We start from the raw sequence: 12666 nt of genomic DNA on the forward strand, positions 1-12666 counted from the left end.
CACCACCCAACACTAGTTCACTAGTAGAAAATATTACCCATAATATCAATAAATTATGTACAATAACAATCACACTAATAAAACACCTATCACTTCACTATAATATCCTATCTATTAGATACATATTCTTCTGTTCTCCTCAATAACATCTTACTATTATTACTACTACTAATTGGATCAGTACCAGCAGCAGCAGCTAATGGTGTGGATGAGCCTGAATCAAATGAGTCTGTAGTTATTACATCATCAATGTCCTCCTCTAAGTCATTACTACTTTCTGCTAGCCTGTTACTGCTGTTGATGTTAGCAGCTGTGAATAATGAGGGAGCATTGTTATCCCCTGGGAGGTGAGGTGACACTAATGGTGACACAGCTGGGGTGGTGGTGACAGGCATGCATTCATCATTGTCATTAATGAACGACGGAGTACTTTTAAACTGTGGCTCATCACCACTACCATATAAGGTATTAAACACTTGATGACGATGACTGTCACTGTTACTGGAGTGGGGTGACAAAGACAATGACTTTGGAGAAGACAATGTTGTGTCATCTTGTAGTTCTGATGTAGTATCGGTAGTAGCAGCTGAACTTACCACCACAGAGTTGTGTAGTAGTGATGATCCTACACTAGCTTCACTGGCAATGGACAACAGTTCTCTGAGACTTTTGTTCTCAAATTCCAGTTGAGATAGTCGTCGCTGAGTACAGTAACTGTATTCCCTGTCACAGTCTAATGCCTTCTGAATAGTCTGGGCCACACAATGGAGCTGTAGTTTACGTCTCTCCAACTCCTAACACAATAACAAACATTTAGTGAATCCAAACACACACACGGTGACATGCATGCACAACATACTTGCACACATGTATGCACGTACTACACACACCAATCCACATGCTTGTACATACTACATACATTGTATCATAATCAACAGGTATGAATAAGAAATAAGACAAGAACTAAAAATGTATGTTACTCACAAGCCAATTATGGCTTCCTACAAGATGTTATGCTATTGTTAGTAACAGCCAATCACAAAGGTTAGCTTTCTTACAAGTTGTTTTCATTGTGTTTACTTCAACAATGGTGTGGCCTGTGAGTTCCTTATTTGTTGTACTAATTTGTTAGTGGTCTCACATGTAGTAGGAACAATTAAACTGTCCGACTTGAACGGTAACATGACCCACCATGAAAATACTCCGTATTAGAAAATTTAAGTAGTGAGTGAGATTTACTTTTCGAATTGATAGTGTCAAAAGTTAGCGCCAATCACTGATATCTGTCTTGTCCAGGAAGTAAGTAAACAGTAAGGCTTATTTCATTTTTGGCTTTAGATATGATGAATGTAGTAAAAGCCGTGAGTAGATTTCTAGTAACCACAAGTCTTCAGACATCAAATACCAGTTTGCCACTTCCTTTCGCTCATTATTTACAGGCTTCGAAGTAGCCCTTAGATTATGTATGTTTTCAGGTGTCATTGGTGCTGATACACTAATGACAAGAGATGCTTGACCCTAGCTTCCCACGCACTTGATCACATGAACATTGTCTGGTGACTTTCTTGGCCCTAGTGGAATATTGCTACAAACTTTCATGCATACATTAGTAAAATTTCCAGCACCACCACTGTGTCTGGGGCTCCAACTTGGGAACTTGCTTTCAATTTTAGAGTGAGACTTGTAGTGCCTGCTGATGATGATGATGGAGATGGCAGATAGTACGTGAAGTTGGCAATTCAAATTTCTACTACAAACAATTGTTTTGAAAGAAAACAACTGAACATAACTTAAAAACATCAATTAATGCAAGTTTAACTGCAGGTCAAGTTAAACAGGGTTAACTAGCAGGGCAGGTCTGGAATGCCAACACAGTCTCAAAACCAGTTTGACTAGCTATCTCCGTAAGGCCTTAGTACCATTCCTAACATTTATGCGCTCACTTCAAAGCAACCCCAAAGGATTGCAAGCTTCTGTCCATTAACTTCAGGTTATTGTGACATGGGTGGTTCTCACTATTGCATTTCTTCCTTCCAAAGTGCGGTTGGGTTATCCCCAAAATATCTCTGGAACTCTCAGTAGTTTTCAGGAACTATTTGAGATTGAAATCACACACTTAAGGAGTGTTACTTAATGGAAGAATCTCAATACACCGAAGGTAGTATTACATAGAAAAAGTCTTTTTGGTATATGAAACAATGTCTGGATTACAGAGGTGTCAGATTAGAGAGGTTTCTCAATAATCTGACTGACATCCTTGCTAATCCGACACTATCCCAATGAGCGTCGGATTATAGAGGTTTCACTGTACTAGCAACCACAGTCCTTTACCAACTTAGCTCATGGAAATTTTCATAATGAGCTGAAACTGGTTTTTACTCTATTTAGAGTCTCTCGGAAGATGTAGGCTTGACTACCCACATCATTCTCTAAATAGTGTAGAAACTTTGTTGGCTTGTTCTAACTATAACTTGAACCTGAACCACAACAACTAATAATTACATCATGACAGAAAACAGCTAAGAAAATTGTTGTTTATGTTGAGTTTCCAATGATTATCTAATTGTGTAATTATTAAAGGAGGTATACCATGCAAAGCAAATGTTCACTATTTACATAAAATAACAGAAGGAAAAACTGGCTGGCTGGCAGGTGGTTGATATGATCAATTGTAATAAGTACAGATTGAATATTAGGAGGCGTGTCATGGTGCTTGATCATTATATGTGCTGCTAGATCATAAAGGGGTGTGCTATCCCGCAGCTACAGGGAGAGTGTCTACTAGTTAGTAATATCTCTTACAGTAGCATGAGCACTTACTTTAAATAAATTTGTGGTGTCTAATACAGAAAGCGTTGATGCGGAAAGTGACGCTTCGATATGGTTAGGAGATGACAACCAGCTGACTGTGGTCAGGTAAGCTGGCAAGCAGGCAAGCAGATTGAAGAGTGCAGCCTTCAAATTTTAGGAGAGTTGACAAGATGTAATATCAAAGGGTGGCAGCTAAGAAATTCAGTGTGTAAAGCACACTGCAGCTAGAGGGGCCTGTATACATGTTTTGTGTGCTCTCCCACAAAAAATTGTTTTCTTCAAAATTTGCTACAATGTTTTGTGAAATCTAGAAACAATTTTAATAGAACATTTATCTACAAGAGTTATAATACAAGTACTTTTCATTTACTTATATCATAAACTCTTGGTGGATTTAAGGTAATTGCAGTGGAGAATTTTCTTAAAGGTTCACTGAAATGGTAAAATACACTTTGGCTGTTATCAATCCTTGCTGCTAGTGGGGTGGGTTGGTGCGTGTGATTTAGTCAGATTTTGTTTATATAATACATTTTAGTGTATTGTGGTTTGTCAATTACACTACATCATAATGCATCAGACAAAGAAACTGTAGTACCCATGAGGTGCCATTAAAGCGGCGCTTGGTATTACCACCTGCACGTTAGACTTTCACCGTTTATCTACCTTCCCCATTGCAAAGTGCAATAACAATACTTCACAACATGACGTAACTAGACTTTGTGGCTAAATATCTCAGCACAGAACATCAGTGTTTTTGCACATTGCATGATACAAACAACCTACTTATTCAATAAAATGGTAAGTGAAATTTCCATTTCAGTACAATTTTCACAACATTAGATTTGGAAGAAATTTTATACCTACTGTTAATTTTATGTTTTAGATGCCCCACCCACATTACTAAGTCTCACCACCTAAATTTGGTCATTGTTATGAGTTTTCACGATTATTTCATGATCTCAATGTTTAATGATTGTAAAGAAGTTCTAAATAAACTTGCTAACATAGCTAGGCATAGAGAAAGGAAGGTTAGTTGGGCTGAAGACCAACCCCGATGCCAGGAGAAGATACTTTAACTAACACAATTTCACTTCTCAAGATAATGGTTAATAAACAATCAAGATATTCTAATAGAGCATTCAGCAAACTCTAATAAAACAGTCAAGTGTATGTAAGATTGATGTGAGCAAATGGTTACTGTACAAAATATCGATAAAGAGGTCAACAAGGTTTGATAGATATTTGAGTTCTACCATGCTTGTACTTTACAAAGGTGTGATTTTTGTGAAGAAATACAAAGCCGTTACGAAGAAATCAGCGTTCCAAAATGACAACACATGGTGATCCCCAATTCACCACTAACGGTCTCCGCATTTATCAAACAACCACAAACAACCATCTGTGTTGAATATATCCCTATAGAGAGGTAGAAGAATCCGTTTCTTTTAAATATATTTTAGTAGCACTAAGGGCCTTACATAATTCCATTACAAATTGATGTGGGCTTGTCCTCCCCCCCCCCCCCCCCCCTGCCATGTAATTACCCATGAGCAAGCTTTGTGGGTAGGGACTTGTTCTAACACTTTGGTGCATACTTTGTCAGTTTGTTGTGGATTTAATTATTTGTACGTTATTTTGTGAAAAACAAACATGCTATTTCCTGAAATGGTCCATTACATTGTTACGGACGTACATTCACAGTTTGTATACATCATTGTATCATAACAGGATGTTGCAAAAAGTTTGTACAAGTTTCAACTGGTCAAGAAAGGGTCAGTATTTAGTGTAATAGATGTACACGGAAATCTCAAAGGCAAGTTGGGAGGCAGATTACTCAGGTTATAAGGGCTCATTCCCTTTATCACTTTTCAGAGCACTGGCTGAATAGGAATTCCAATGAGTGTCCTAATGCATGTTGTACAGCTGTTAATAGCCTAAATTCTCAAAGCAAGTCATGATCAGATACTGAGAGATACACCCTGTACATATAATGATTGCAGTCTCTGCCAAACAGCATAGACACATCTACTACTACAATAATAAAGGTTTCCATTTGCCATTAAAAGAGTGTGGTAAGAGGCTGCTATCAACTGATTCTAGTGGATCTGAAAGAATTTTATGGACTTTCCAGTATAATTTGCCTTTGAATTCTGTGACCACATGTTAAAGAGAGCTGAACTCAGTTATGTACTTTATAGTTGTCATGGAAGAAACAAAATTTATCATAAAGCTGTTGTATAATATTCAGAAGCAGTATACTAGTACGTTACAGAGGTACAAACAAGTTTATTTATAATAGAAAGTGGTACAAAATAATGTATCCGTCGCTGCTAAAATTTTAGTGTGTATATTTGTTATTAGGGCTGGGATGAAACTTCGGATGTTTCGTGGGTTCGAAGGTTAAGTAAATTTTGAATTATAAAAGTATTCTTCGAAGCTTCGTAATGCACTCATAATCTACAAAAGAATTACAAATAAACGTCGTTATCTTTATTGCAGCTGCTTATTCCTCTTGCGTAATCAATGATCATCTCTTCGTGATTGATTTTTGTGTGCCATGCCCACTTTTAAATCATTGCAGTTGACAGTTCAGCTTGCTACCATAGTTGTAGCCTTAAAACACCTTATAACGTGCATGGAAAACGTCCTTTTAGCCACTTGGTGTTTACCTATGCATGATTGCAGTATAGCGGACACACCCATTTGCAATCGATCGATCGCGTCATTCAGTACTGCTGCTATACACTTTCCAAAGGCTTACAAACTTATTAAATAGATTTAGAAAATTAAAACTTAAGAAAAATGTGTATAAATACAAGAAACTTTCAAGCTAACACCGAAGCTTTGAATGTTCAAACATTTTATTAGCGAACGTTTGAAGGTAACTTCAATATTCGTCCTAGCCATGTTTGTCAAGAGAGAAAACATTTCAGCCAACCAGATGATTAATGGTGACAGCAAAGGTGTCAACAACAGACGTTCGGGAAAGTGGTAAGCAACCCAGCTACACTGTTCTAGTGCAGAAGTACAGCAGACTTCCATATTAAATTTGATAATTTTTCACGGTACCAGTTATATAACAAACTAGAAGCTATACTGCTAAATTGCACAAAAGCAAACCTTCACTTTGCAATCAAAATATTGATATGCGAGCATGATATTGGTATCACGATACCGCCAGAGTATCACAATATTCTGATTCTATATCACACAAAACTATATCACACAAAACTAATCATCATTGGTTGCTTCTAGAACTTTATGAATAAACAAGTTGAGGTACCCAGTAAATACTATCCCTTGAATTTATTAACTCTTAATGAATTAAAAAACACATAACATGCTATTATATTAGTATTACTATTATTGCAGCTTTGTTTCTCACCTTGTTTGTAATAATACATACAGCATTTTATAGTTGTAACATGGGCACAAGTGATTTGCCTGATACGCATGCCCAAAGCTCGAGGGCATAGCCCAAGGGCTGCAGGCATACATATATGGCAAATCACAAGCGCCCATGTTACAGCTAATATGTAACACTTCCATTTCAGGCTGATAGCCTTGATGCCAATACGAGTGTGATACTGGATTCGTTTTATATGCATGCCTGAAAGATTCCATTATGATTAAGCAGCAAGTAATGTTGTAGCTACGATTGTTATAAATGGATGAGTCCTACAGATATCACAGAATAGTCGAGTAGGAAAAATTTCAGGGAATTTACAGTGTTTTTATGCTTTCACGTAGCTTACAGACTAATTACAATGTATACTTAAGACCTAAAGGGGCAAGCTTCATTATAGAGTGGTTAATTAACTTGTGTCGTCCATAATGTGGGTGTGTCCGCATTCAAAAACATGCCAAAACACTTGTGAAATCTCACCCACACCAAGGCCATGCTTGCTTTGATGAAAGTGGCTTGCACTTTTAGAAGTGCAACCACTTTCCTGCGATACAATTCAATGTACACTGGTGTACATTTAGTTGTCTCCCTGGAGAATGTATCCTCTGGAATTTCTTTGATCTGAGGTGTGAAAGTGTTACATTTTATAATTATTTTATTAATCATGTTGCTATGCATTGCTATGGAAAGACCAAAACCACTTTAAACCACAAATTGTGTACTTCTCAACTGTTTTATACTTTATCTATTGTGTATTCATACGCAAATTCTCAACACAAAGCCTCATGGCTGCTTTTACCCAGGCTTCAAGTAAACACGACGAAAATGAAAACAGAAAGTTAAGTTTTAATACAGTACATAAACAGCCTTTATTGAAGGTTTATTATCTGTAGCTCAAAGCCTCTTTGCTCAAGTAGGTATTGGACAGACATACCAACACTTAGACACACAGTTTTCCCCAAACCAATTTCAGGAAACCAGAAATTCACTTTTAAACATTAAGCAATTTCAAGTTTCATCCCTTGAAGTTTGTAATGGTGTAATGGAGCAACAAACAAGTTGAAATAACAGACTTTTTTGGATCTATCTTAGACTTGTCGTAAACACACAATCTCTGACTCTAAGAAGCATAACACACACCCACAGGAATATCAAGGTTTCGCACAGAGAATATTATTGATGGATATCAACAAAAATAATATATCGAAAATTCACAATTTAACCACTGGCTTTTTATACCAGTAGCACAACCTATTATCCTTCAATAACTTTCAATATTGTAAGCATTAAATCATCAGTGTTTGGCATACTTCATTTGCTCACATCCCAGCCACACCCATAATCAATAATAGTACATTTAGTAAAGAACAAATACAAATAGATGGATCAACTGTACCTCTTCTAGTACACTTTCCTCATTCATCCTGTCACAGTTTCTGGCCACTAATAATGCTTGTATCTGTAGTGGATTAGATAACTAATAATTACTATTAAGTGTATTCTATTATGTTTAAGGGAATATCTCACAAATTTCATAAGCACCTGTGTACACACACAACATTATATAAAATACAGTCCCACATACAACATGTACTGTAAGTATTTACATATACGAACACACAAAGCCAAAAAAGCGAAGCATTAGTAACTGTGACCGTCTCAATAAAAAACAGTTGAGAAGACTTAAGAATGTTCAATAAAACTGCTTGATAGTCAGAGAAATTATCAATGTGATTTTACTATTTAATTGACAATTCATGTGTTTAGTATTTCTCATTACAAGAGTTGAGTGGACAATAATCGCGACAATTGTGATATTTGATCATGACAATAATTGTATAGCAAAATTAGTGTTGCACCAATAATCGGTTGAATAATCGTAACAGCCGATATAAGGTGATTTTGCAAGTATCAGTATTGGCTATGAAGACAAAATTATTTGCCGATAACCTCAGTCATTAATGACAGTAATAAACATGTGACAGTATTAAAAGAAAGCAGTAAAAGCAGAGGTAAGCGGTAAACATTTATTTGCTGTACCTGTTTATAACTATTTAAGCTTGTTTATCTGTAAATAGTGTGGCTGCAAGGCTGTAGTAAGTTGTTCAGCTTAGGTGTTTTATAACTACTTGGCTTCAATTTCCATGAAAGGGGTTAGTGGCACACTGGAAGCAAATATTGTAGAATCAGTCGCCCACGCAAGTAATTAAATTATTGCAGTTAATGTTATATACACATAAACTTTAGATGATTTTTGCTCCTCCTCCCCTGACCTATACAATTCAGTAAACATCGGCATATCGGCTACAGGAATGAGTGAAAAATTGGTATTTGTAAATGCATATCGGTGCAACACTAAGCAAAATATCAATATCAGCCATCACTAAACTAAATTACATGTACAGTAGCAGACATGAAATAAAGATGAAGCCATTGAAATATATGCAATCAATATATAACAATAAATGGAAAGACAGTGGACAAAGAAAAATATTAGTTACCTTATTTATTATACAATATTTTGGCGAGATTAAATTTGGTGATATAGAATTTAACAGATAATATATGTGACCATCTCAGCGAAAACCAGTCTAGTTTACACAACTTCCAAATTTCTTTTTATTTTCTCAGCATTATCCGCATTGTTCAAGGAATGGTTCACCAAAGTTTCAGACAATTATGAAGAGTAGTTTTGGAATTACAGCGCTAGACAGTAGGAAGAGCAAGGAAATCAATTTGTACAGTGACTATACTAAAAATAAACTACAGGCGTTTACATTTGCAGTCATAACTTCCATTTGGATTAGTCTACAGAGTTGGGATTTGGCTTATAATGTTCACCATGGATTGGCGGATCAACCAAGGTTTAGTTTGCACCCAGCAGTTACTTGCACATTGGCTTATGAAGGCGGTTTTATTTTCACAAAAGTCTAGAAAATGGATTTTGTAAGGTAATAGCTATGTGTATAAACCTGAAACATTTCACAATTATATTTTCACAAAGCTATTATTACTCGCGAAAGTTTCATACCTTAAAATTTCCAGCTATATGGTACTAATCTATACTCATGACTGAATTAGTAGATCTTCAGGTGTAGGTGATTCCCCTTGTTTCACTACTTTTTATTTCTTTGATGAACTTAAAATTTCTAATTTTTACTTGTACTTGTTTATGTTTTTGTAACATCATGACTGAATACCACAATAGCAGAAAGAATGACACCAGGCTTATTGTTTCTTTGGAGCGCATGGCCCAACCACCAATTACTAGAATTACAAAGTGGCCATCATGCTTCGTTTTCAGCTTTGTTCAGCCTGTTATACAGTGTTACAAACAAAGAATACTATAGGAGAAGGACCTCTGCAATCAATCCAGTCACAGCAGAAAATCTGGACTATTTCTGCTACAAATGTATAGGGAAGCCATCACACCACACTACAACCAATTGACACTTTGCACTGTCAGCAAAGATAAATGGGAGGTACATGCATTGTATGCACTGTGGTATGTCAAAAGGTACCTGTCAGGTTGAAGCAACATTAAACAGCGAAAGATCAACTGAGTTATGCTTGTCTGAAGCAGGCAGCCAGTCAGTAGAAAATTCCACTAAAATAATTTCACTGAAACTATCCTCACAATACCTTCATGGCACCTTGGCAGTATTATTTATATAGGTGGTAAAATCAGTACAGCCTGAAATATACAGTACTATCATACTGTATGATAAGAACCAATTAATTTTGTAATTAGGGTTGTAGTCATCATCTTGACTAGGCCCCTTATCATTTTGTCTGAAAACTATAATTTAGTTAATTTCATTCACCATAAAAGGTAAAGTGCTATCAACTACACACATACGTACTTGGTTAGTGGTACAAAACTACACTTGACATAGTGCTTCATGTAACAACAAGCTTTTACAAGAGAACCATCTAACAAACTCCTCACATTTCTAGTGACTACTGAGGATCATGGAACGTTACAAACAAAACTATTCCAGTAGTGTTTAAAGTTTCTGCCCTCATCTGGCTCTAATACCGAGAAAAATATTACACAATTTTCTAATGCCAAACATTTTTTAAATTTTGAATCTCAATATGCGTAACTCAGGTTTCAACAGATTTTAAGCACATGCATGGGCGAAGGTCGTGCTATTATTTCCATACAGCACTGAAAGGAAAACACAGCATTGTTGATCATGTGAGTAACATTTTAAATCACTAGAAGTGGCCAAGATAATGCTATTTGTTTGTTTTATGACCAAATTTGTACTATAAATACTAGTTAAAGCACCACTGTGTGTACAATAAGCACAAGGGCATGGACAAGAGACTACTATTGCATCAGATGGAGTCAAGTACTATAAATCCCGAATACTTTTAGTTTCATATTGTACAAGCGTAGTAATGTTTTAACTAGTTTAAAGTACTTTCTGGTTGTCTTTGTTTGGAGCGTCCATTTTGTAGACTTGAACTGCATCAGTTTTCACCCATCAGACAATTGGCAAGTGTCTGTACATTACAAGTTTGGTCTTAAAAACAAATGGATAGTATCCTTTTGGCTACTCCTGATACTTTAAAATGTTACGCACGTGATCAGCTGTGCTGTATTTTCCGTACACAGTGCTATATTTCTGTTCAGTGCTTTATGGAAATAATAGTACTCTTATTTGTTTGATCTTTTGCCCATGCAAGTGCTTTAGAGACCCTTATTGATTGTCTGATGGCTGAAAACTCTACGCAGTTCAAGTCTACAGAATGAACACTCCAAACAAAGACAAACAGGAAGTACTTTAAACTAGCTAAAGCACCACCACACTTGTACAATATGGAAAAATAGTATTATGGTATGGTAGTCTATCGCCCACACTCTAATGCTATTTTTTCCATATTGTTGTGCTTTAACTAGTGTATACTGCACTTAGCATGGGAGGAGGAAAGTGCTGACAAGCACAGTATTTCCATGCAGTACCAATTAGCTAATACAATACAGAATTGGGTACAGTCATGTAGAACATTTATGTAAAGAATGTCACGAAAACAACCTCTCTGAGACAGCACAATCGATCACATCCATGACATTGTAAATCACTAAAAATAGCCAGACTGATCCTACCATGACTAGAAATAGATTACATGGATACTGATCACTGAAAATTGAAGTGGTTCAGTCATGCAAGTTGAACACTCTGAGCAAGAATACCAAGAAGCACACTATAACACTTAACACTTATATGAAAAATACAGCACTTGGAAGGTGTCTCAAGACAAAATCTAATGCTCGGCACCATATTAGCCTCTCAACACACCTCCTTGTGCAGTATTTTCTGTACACACATGTGGTGGTACTTTAACCATAACAAAATCACTAAGACAAGAGTAGGGATAAAAAAAAAAAGATTCCATTTGTTTTCTAAGAGTCCAGGTTCCATCAAGAATTCAAAGCAAGACATATAGCATGGACATATCGGGTACATACCAGTGGATACAAGGCCTAACACTCAATACAGTTACCAAGGGATTATCATAAACATTAACACAAATGTGTGATATTGAACATACAATTGTAAGGACCAGACGAGGGTGGAAATGGTTTAAGCACAATTATGCAAAACCCTCGATATTAGAGGAGCTAAAATGTGTGGATTGTGTAACAAAGTTTGAAATCACTGTTATGTTAAGAATATACATACTTGTCTAGTGCTAGAATCACTACTATACACATAACTGTTTCATAACTTTTTACCTAGAAAACTAAGCACTTTCATAAAACAAAGTACACCTGAATCCCCACACGGAAAGAGCTAGCGATCCCTAGTGATCCCCAACATTTGCTGGTTATGTATTGTGACTATTGGGGTTTACGTGGTATTTCACACAAAACTATGCAATTTATTTCAAGCAGTGCCTAAAAAACTTCCGTGTTAAGACAATATCGCACACAACACACTGACCTACCTGTGACCGATACTTGCTCATTATCAATTCCAATGCTGACTGGTGCTCTTCTAATAGAACCTTCAGTTCACTATTCTCTACCTGTAACTGCTGCACATAAGCCCCCTCAATCTCCACCAGCTGGCGCCTGTTGCTACTGCCTTGTCCTAGCGCCTGTATGGATCCTTGGTACTAAAATGAGGTCGGATTATACACACCCCCACACCACAGATACACTACACTCACTTCTTGTGTACTGCGTAAAGATTGCTGTAGTGTCTCACACTGTGTCATTAAACCGCTGGCCGCCCTTTCGTTGTTCTGTACCTTGTCGAATAAGGAACGGGTCGCCGACACTAATTGATCCATCTTGGCCCTGCTGATTTCCATGTTAGCATAAGCAGTGTCTCCTAACTACCAGAGTGAAGGTTATCAAGTAACGATATGTTGCGTTTCTATGATCCCACGTAAGCCGCCATTTTTCAATATCACGTGATTGGGTGTGATAGTGA

The 12666-nt window shown here is 36.7% G+C and overlaps 1 protein-coding gene across 1 annotated transcript; it reads right to left on the reverse strand.

The window, feature by feature from the left end:
- Window positions 1–23: 23 nt before the first annotated feature.
- LOC136262254 (suppressor of IKBKE 1-like) lies at window positions 24–12659 on the reverse strand. The gene is made up of 4 exons (XM_066056464.1): window positions 12401–12659; window positions 12176–12346; window positions 7614–7676; window positions 24–794 (listed from the first exon to the last, which is right to left on the reverse strand). The coding sequence occupies exons 1-4, from the start codon at window positions 12542–12544 to the stop codon at window positions 108–110; spliced, it is 1065 nt and encodes a 354-aa protein (XP_065912536.1). The 5' UTR covers window positions 12545–12659; the 3' UTR covers window positions 24–107.
- Between the last annotated feature and the right edge of the window lie 7 nt (window positions 12660–12666).

This window comes from Dysidea avara, chromosome 7, assembly GCF_963678975.1.
Source record: "Dysidea avara chromosome 7, odDysAvar1.4, whole genome shotgun sequence".
In the NCBI taxonomy this organism is placed as follows: domain Eukaryota; kingdom Metazoa; phylum Porifera; class Demospongiae; order Dictyoceratida; family Dysideidae; genus Dysidea; species Dysidea avara.

Bases quoted from the DNA above. Each gene is read 5' to 3' on its own strand.
- LOC136262254 (XM_066056464.1), bottom strand. From the start codon at position 12,544: ATGGAAATCAGCAGGGCCAAGATGGATCAATTAGTGTCGGCGACCCGT. The intron at 12,347-12,400 runs GTGAGTGTAGTG...ACCTCATTTTAG, and splicing joins CTTTACGCAGTACACAAGAA to TACCAAGGATCCATACAGGC. The intron at 795-7,613 runs GTACAGTTGATC...TTATTGTGTTAG, and splicing joins AGGAAAGTGTACTAGAAGAG to GAGTTGGAGAGACGTAAACT.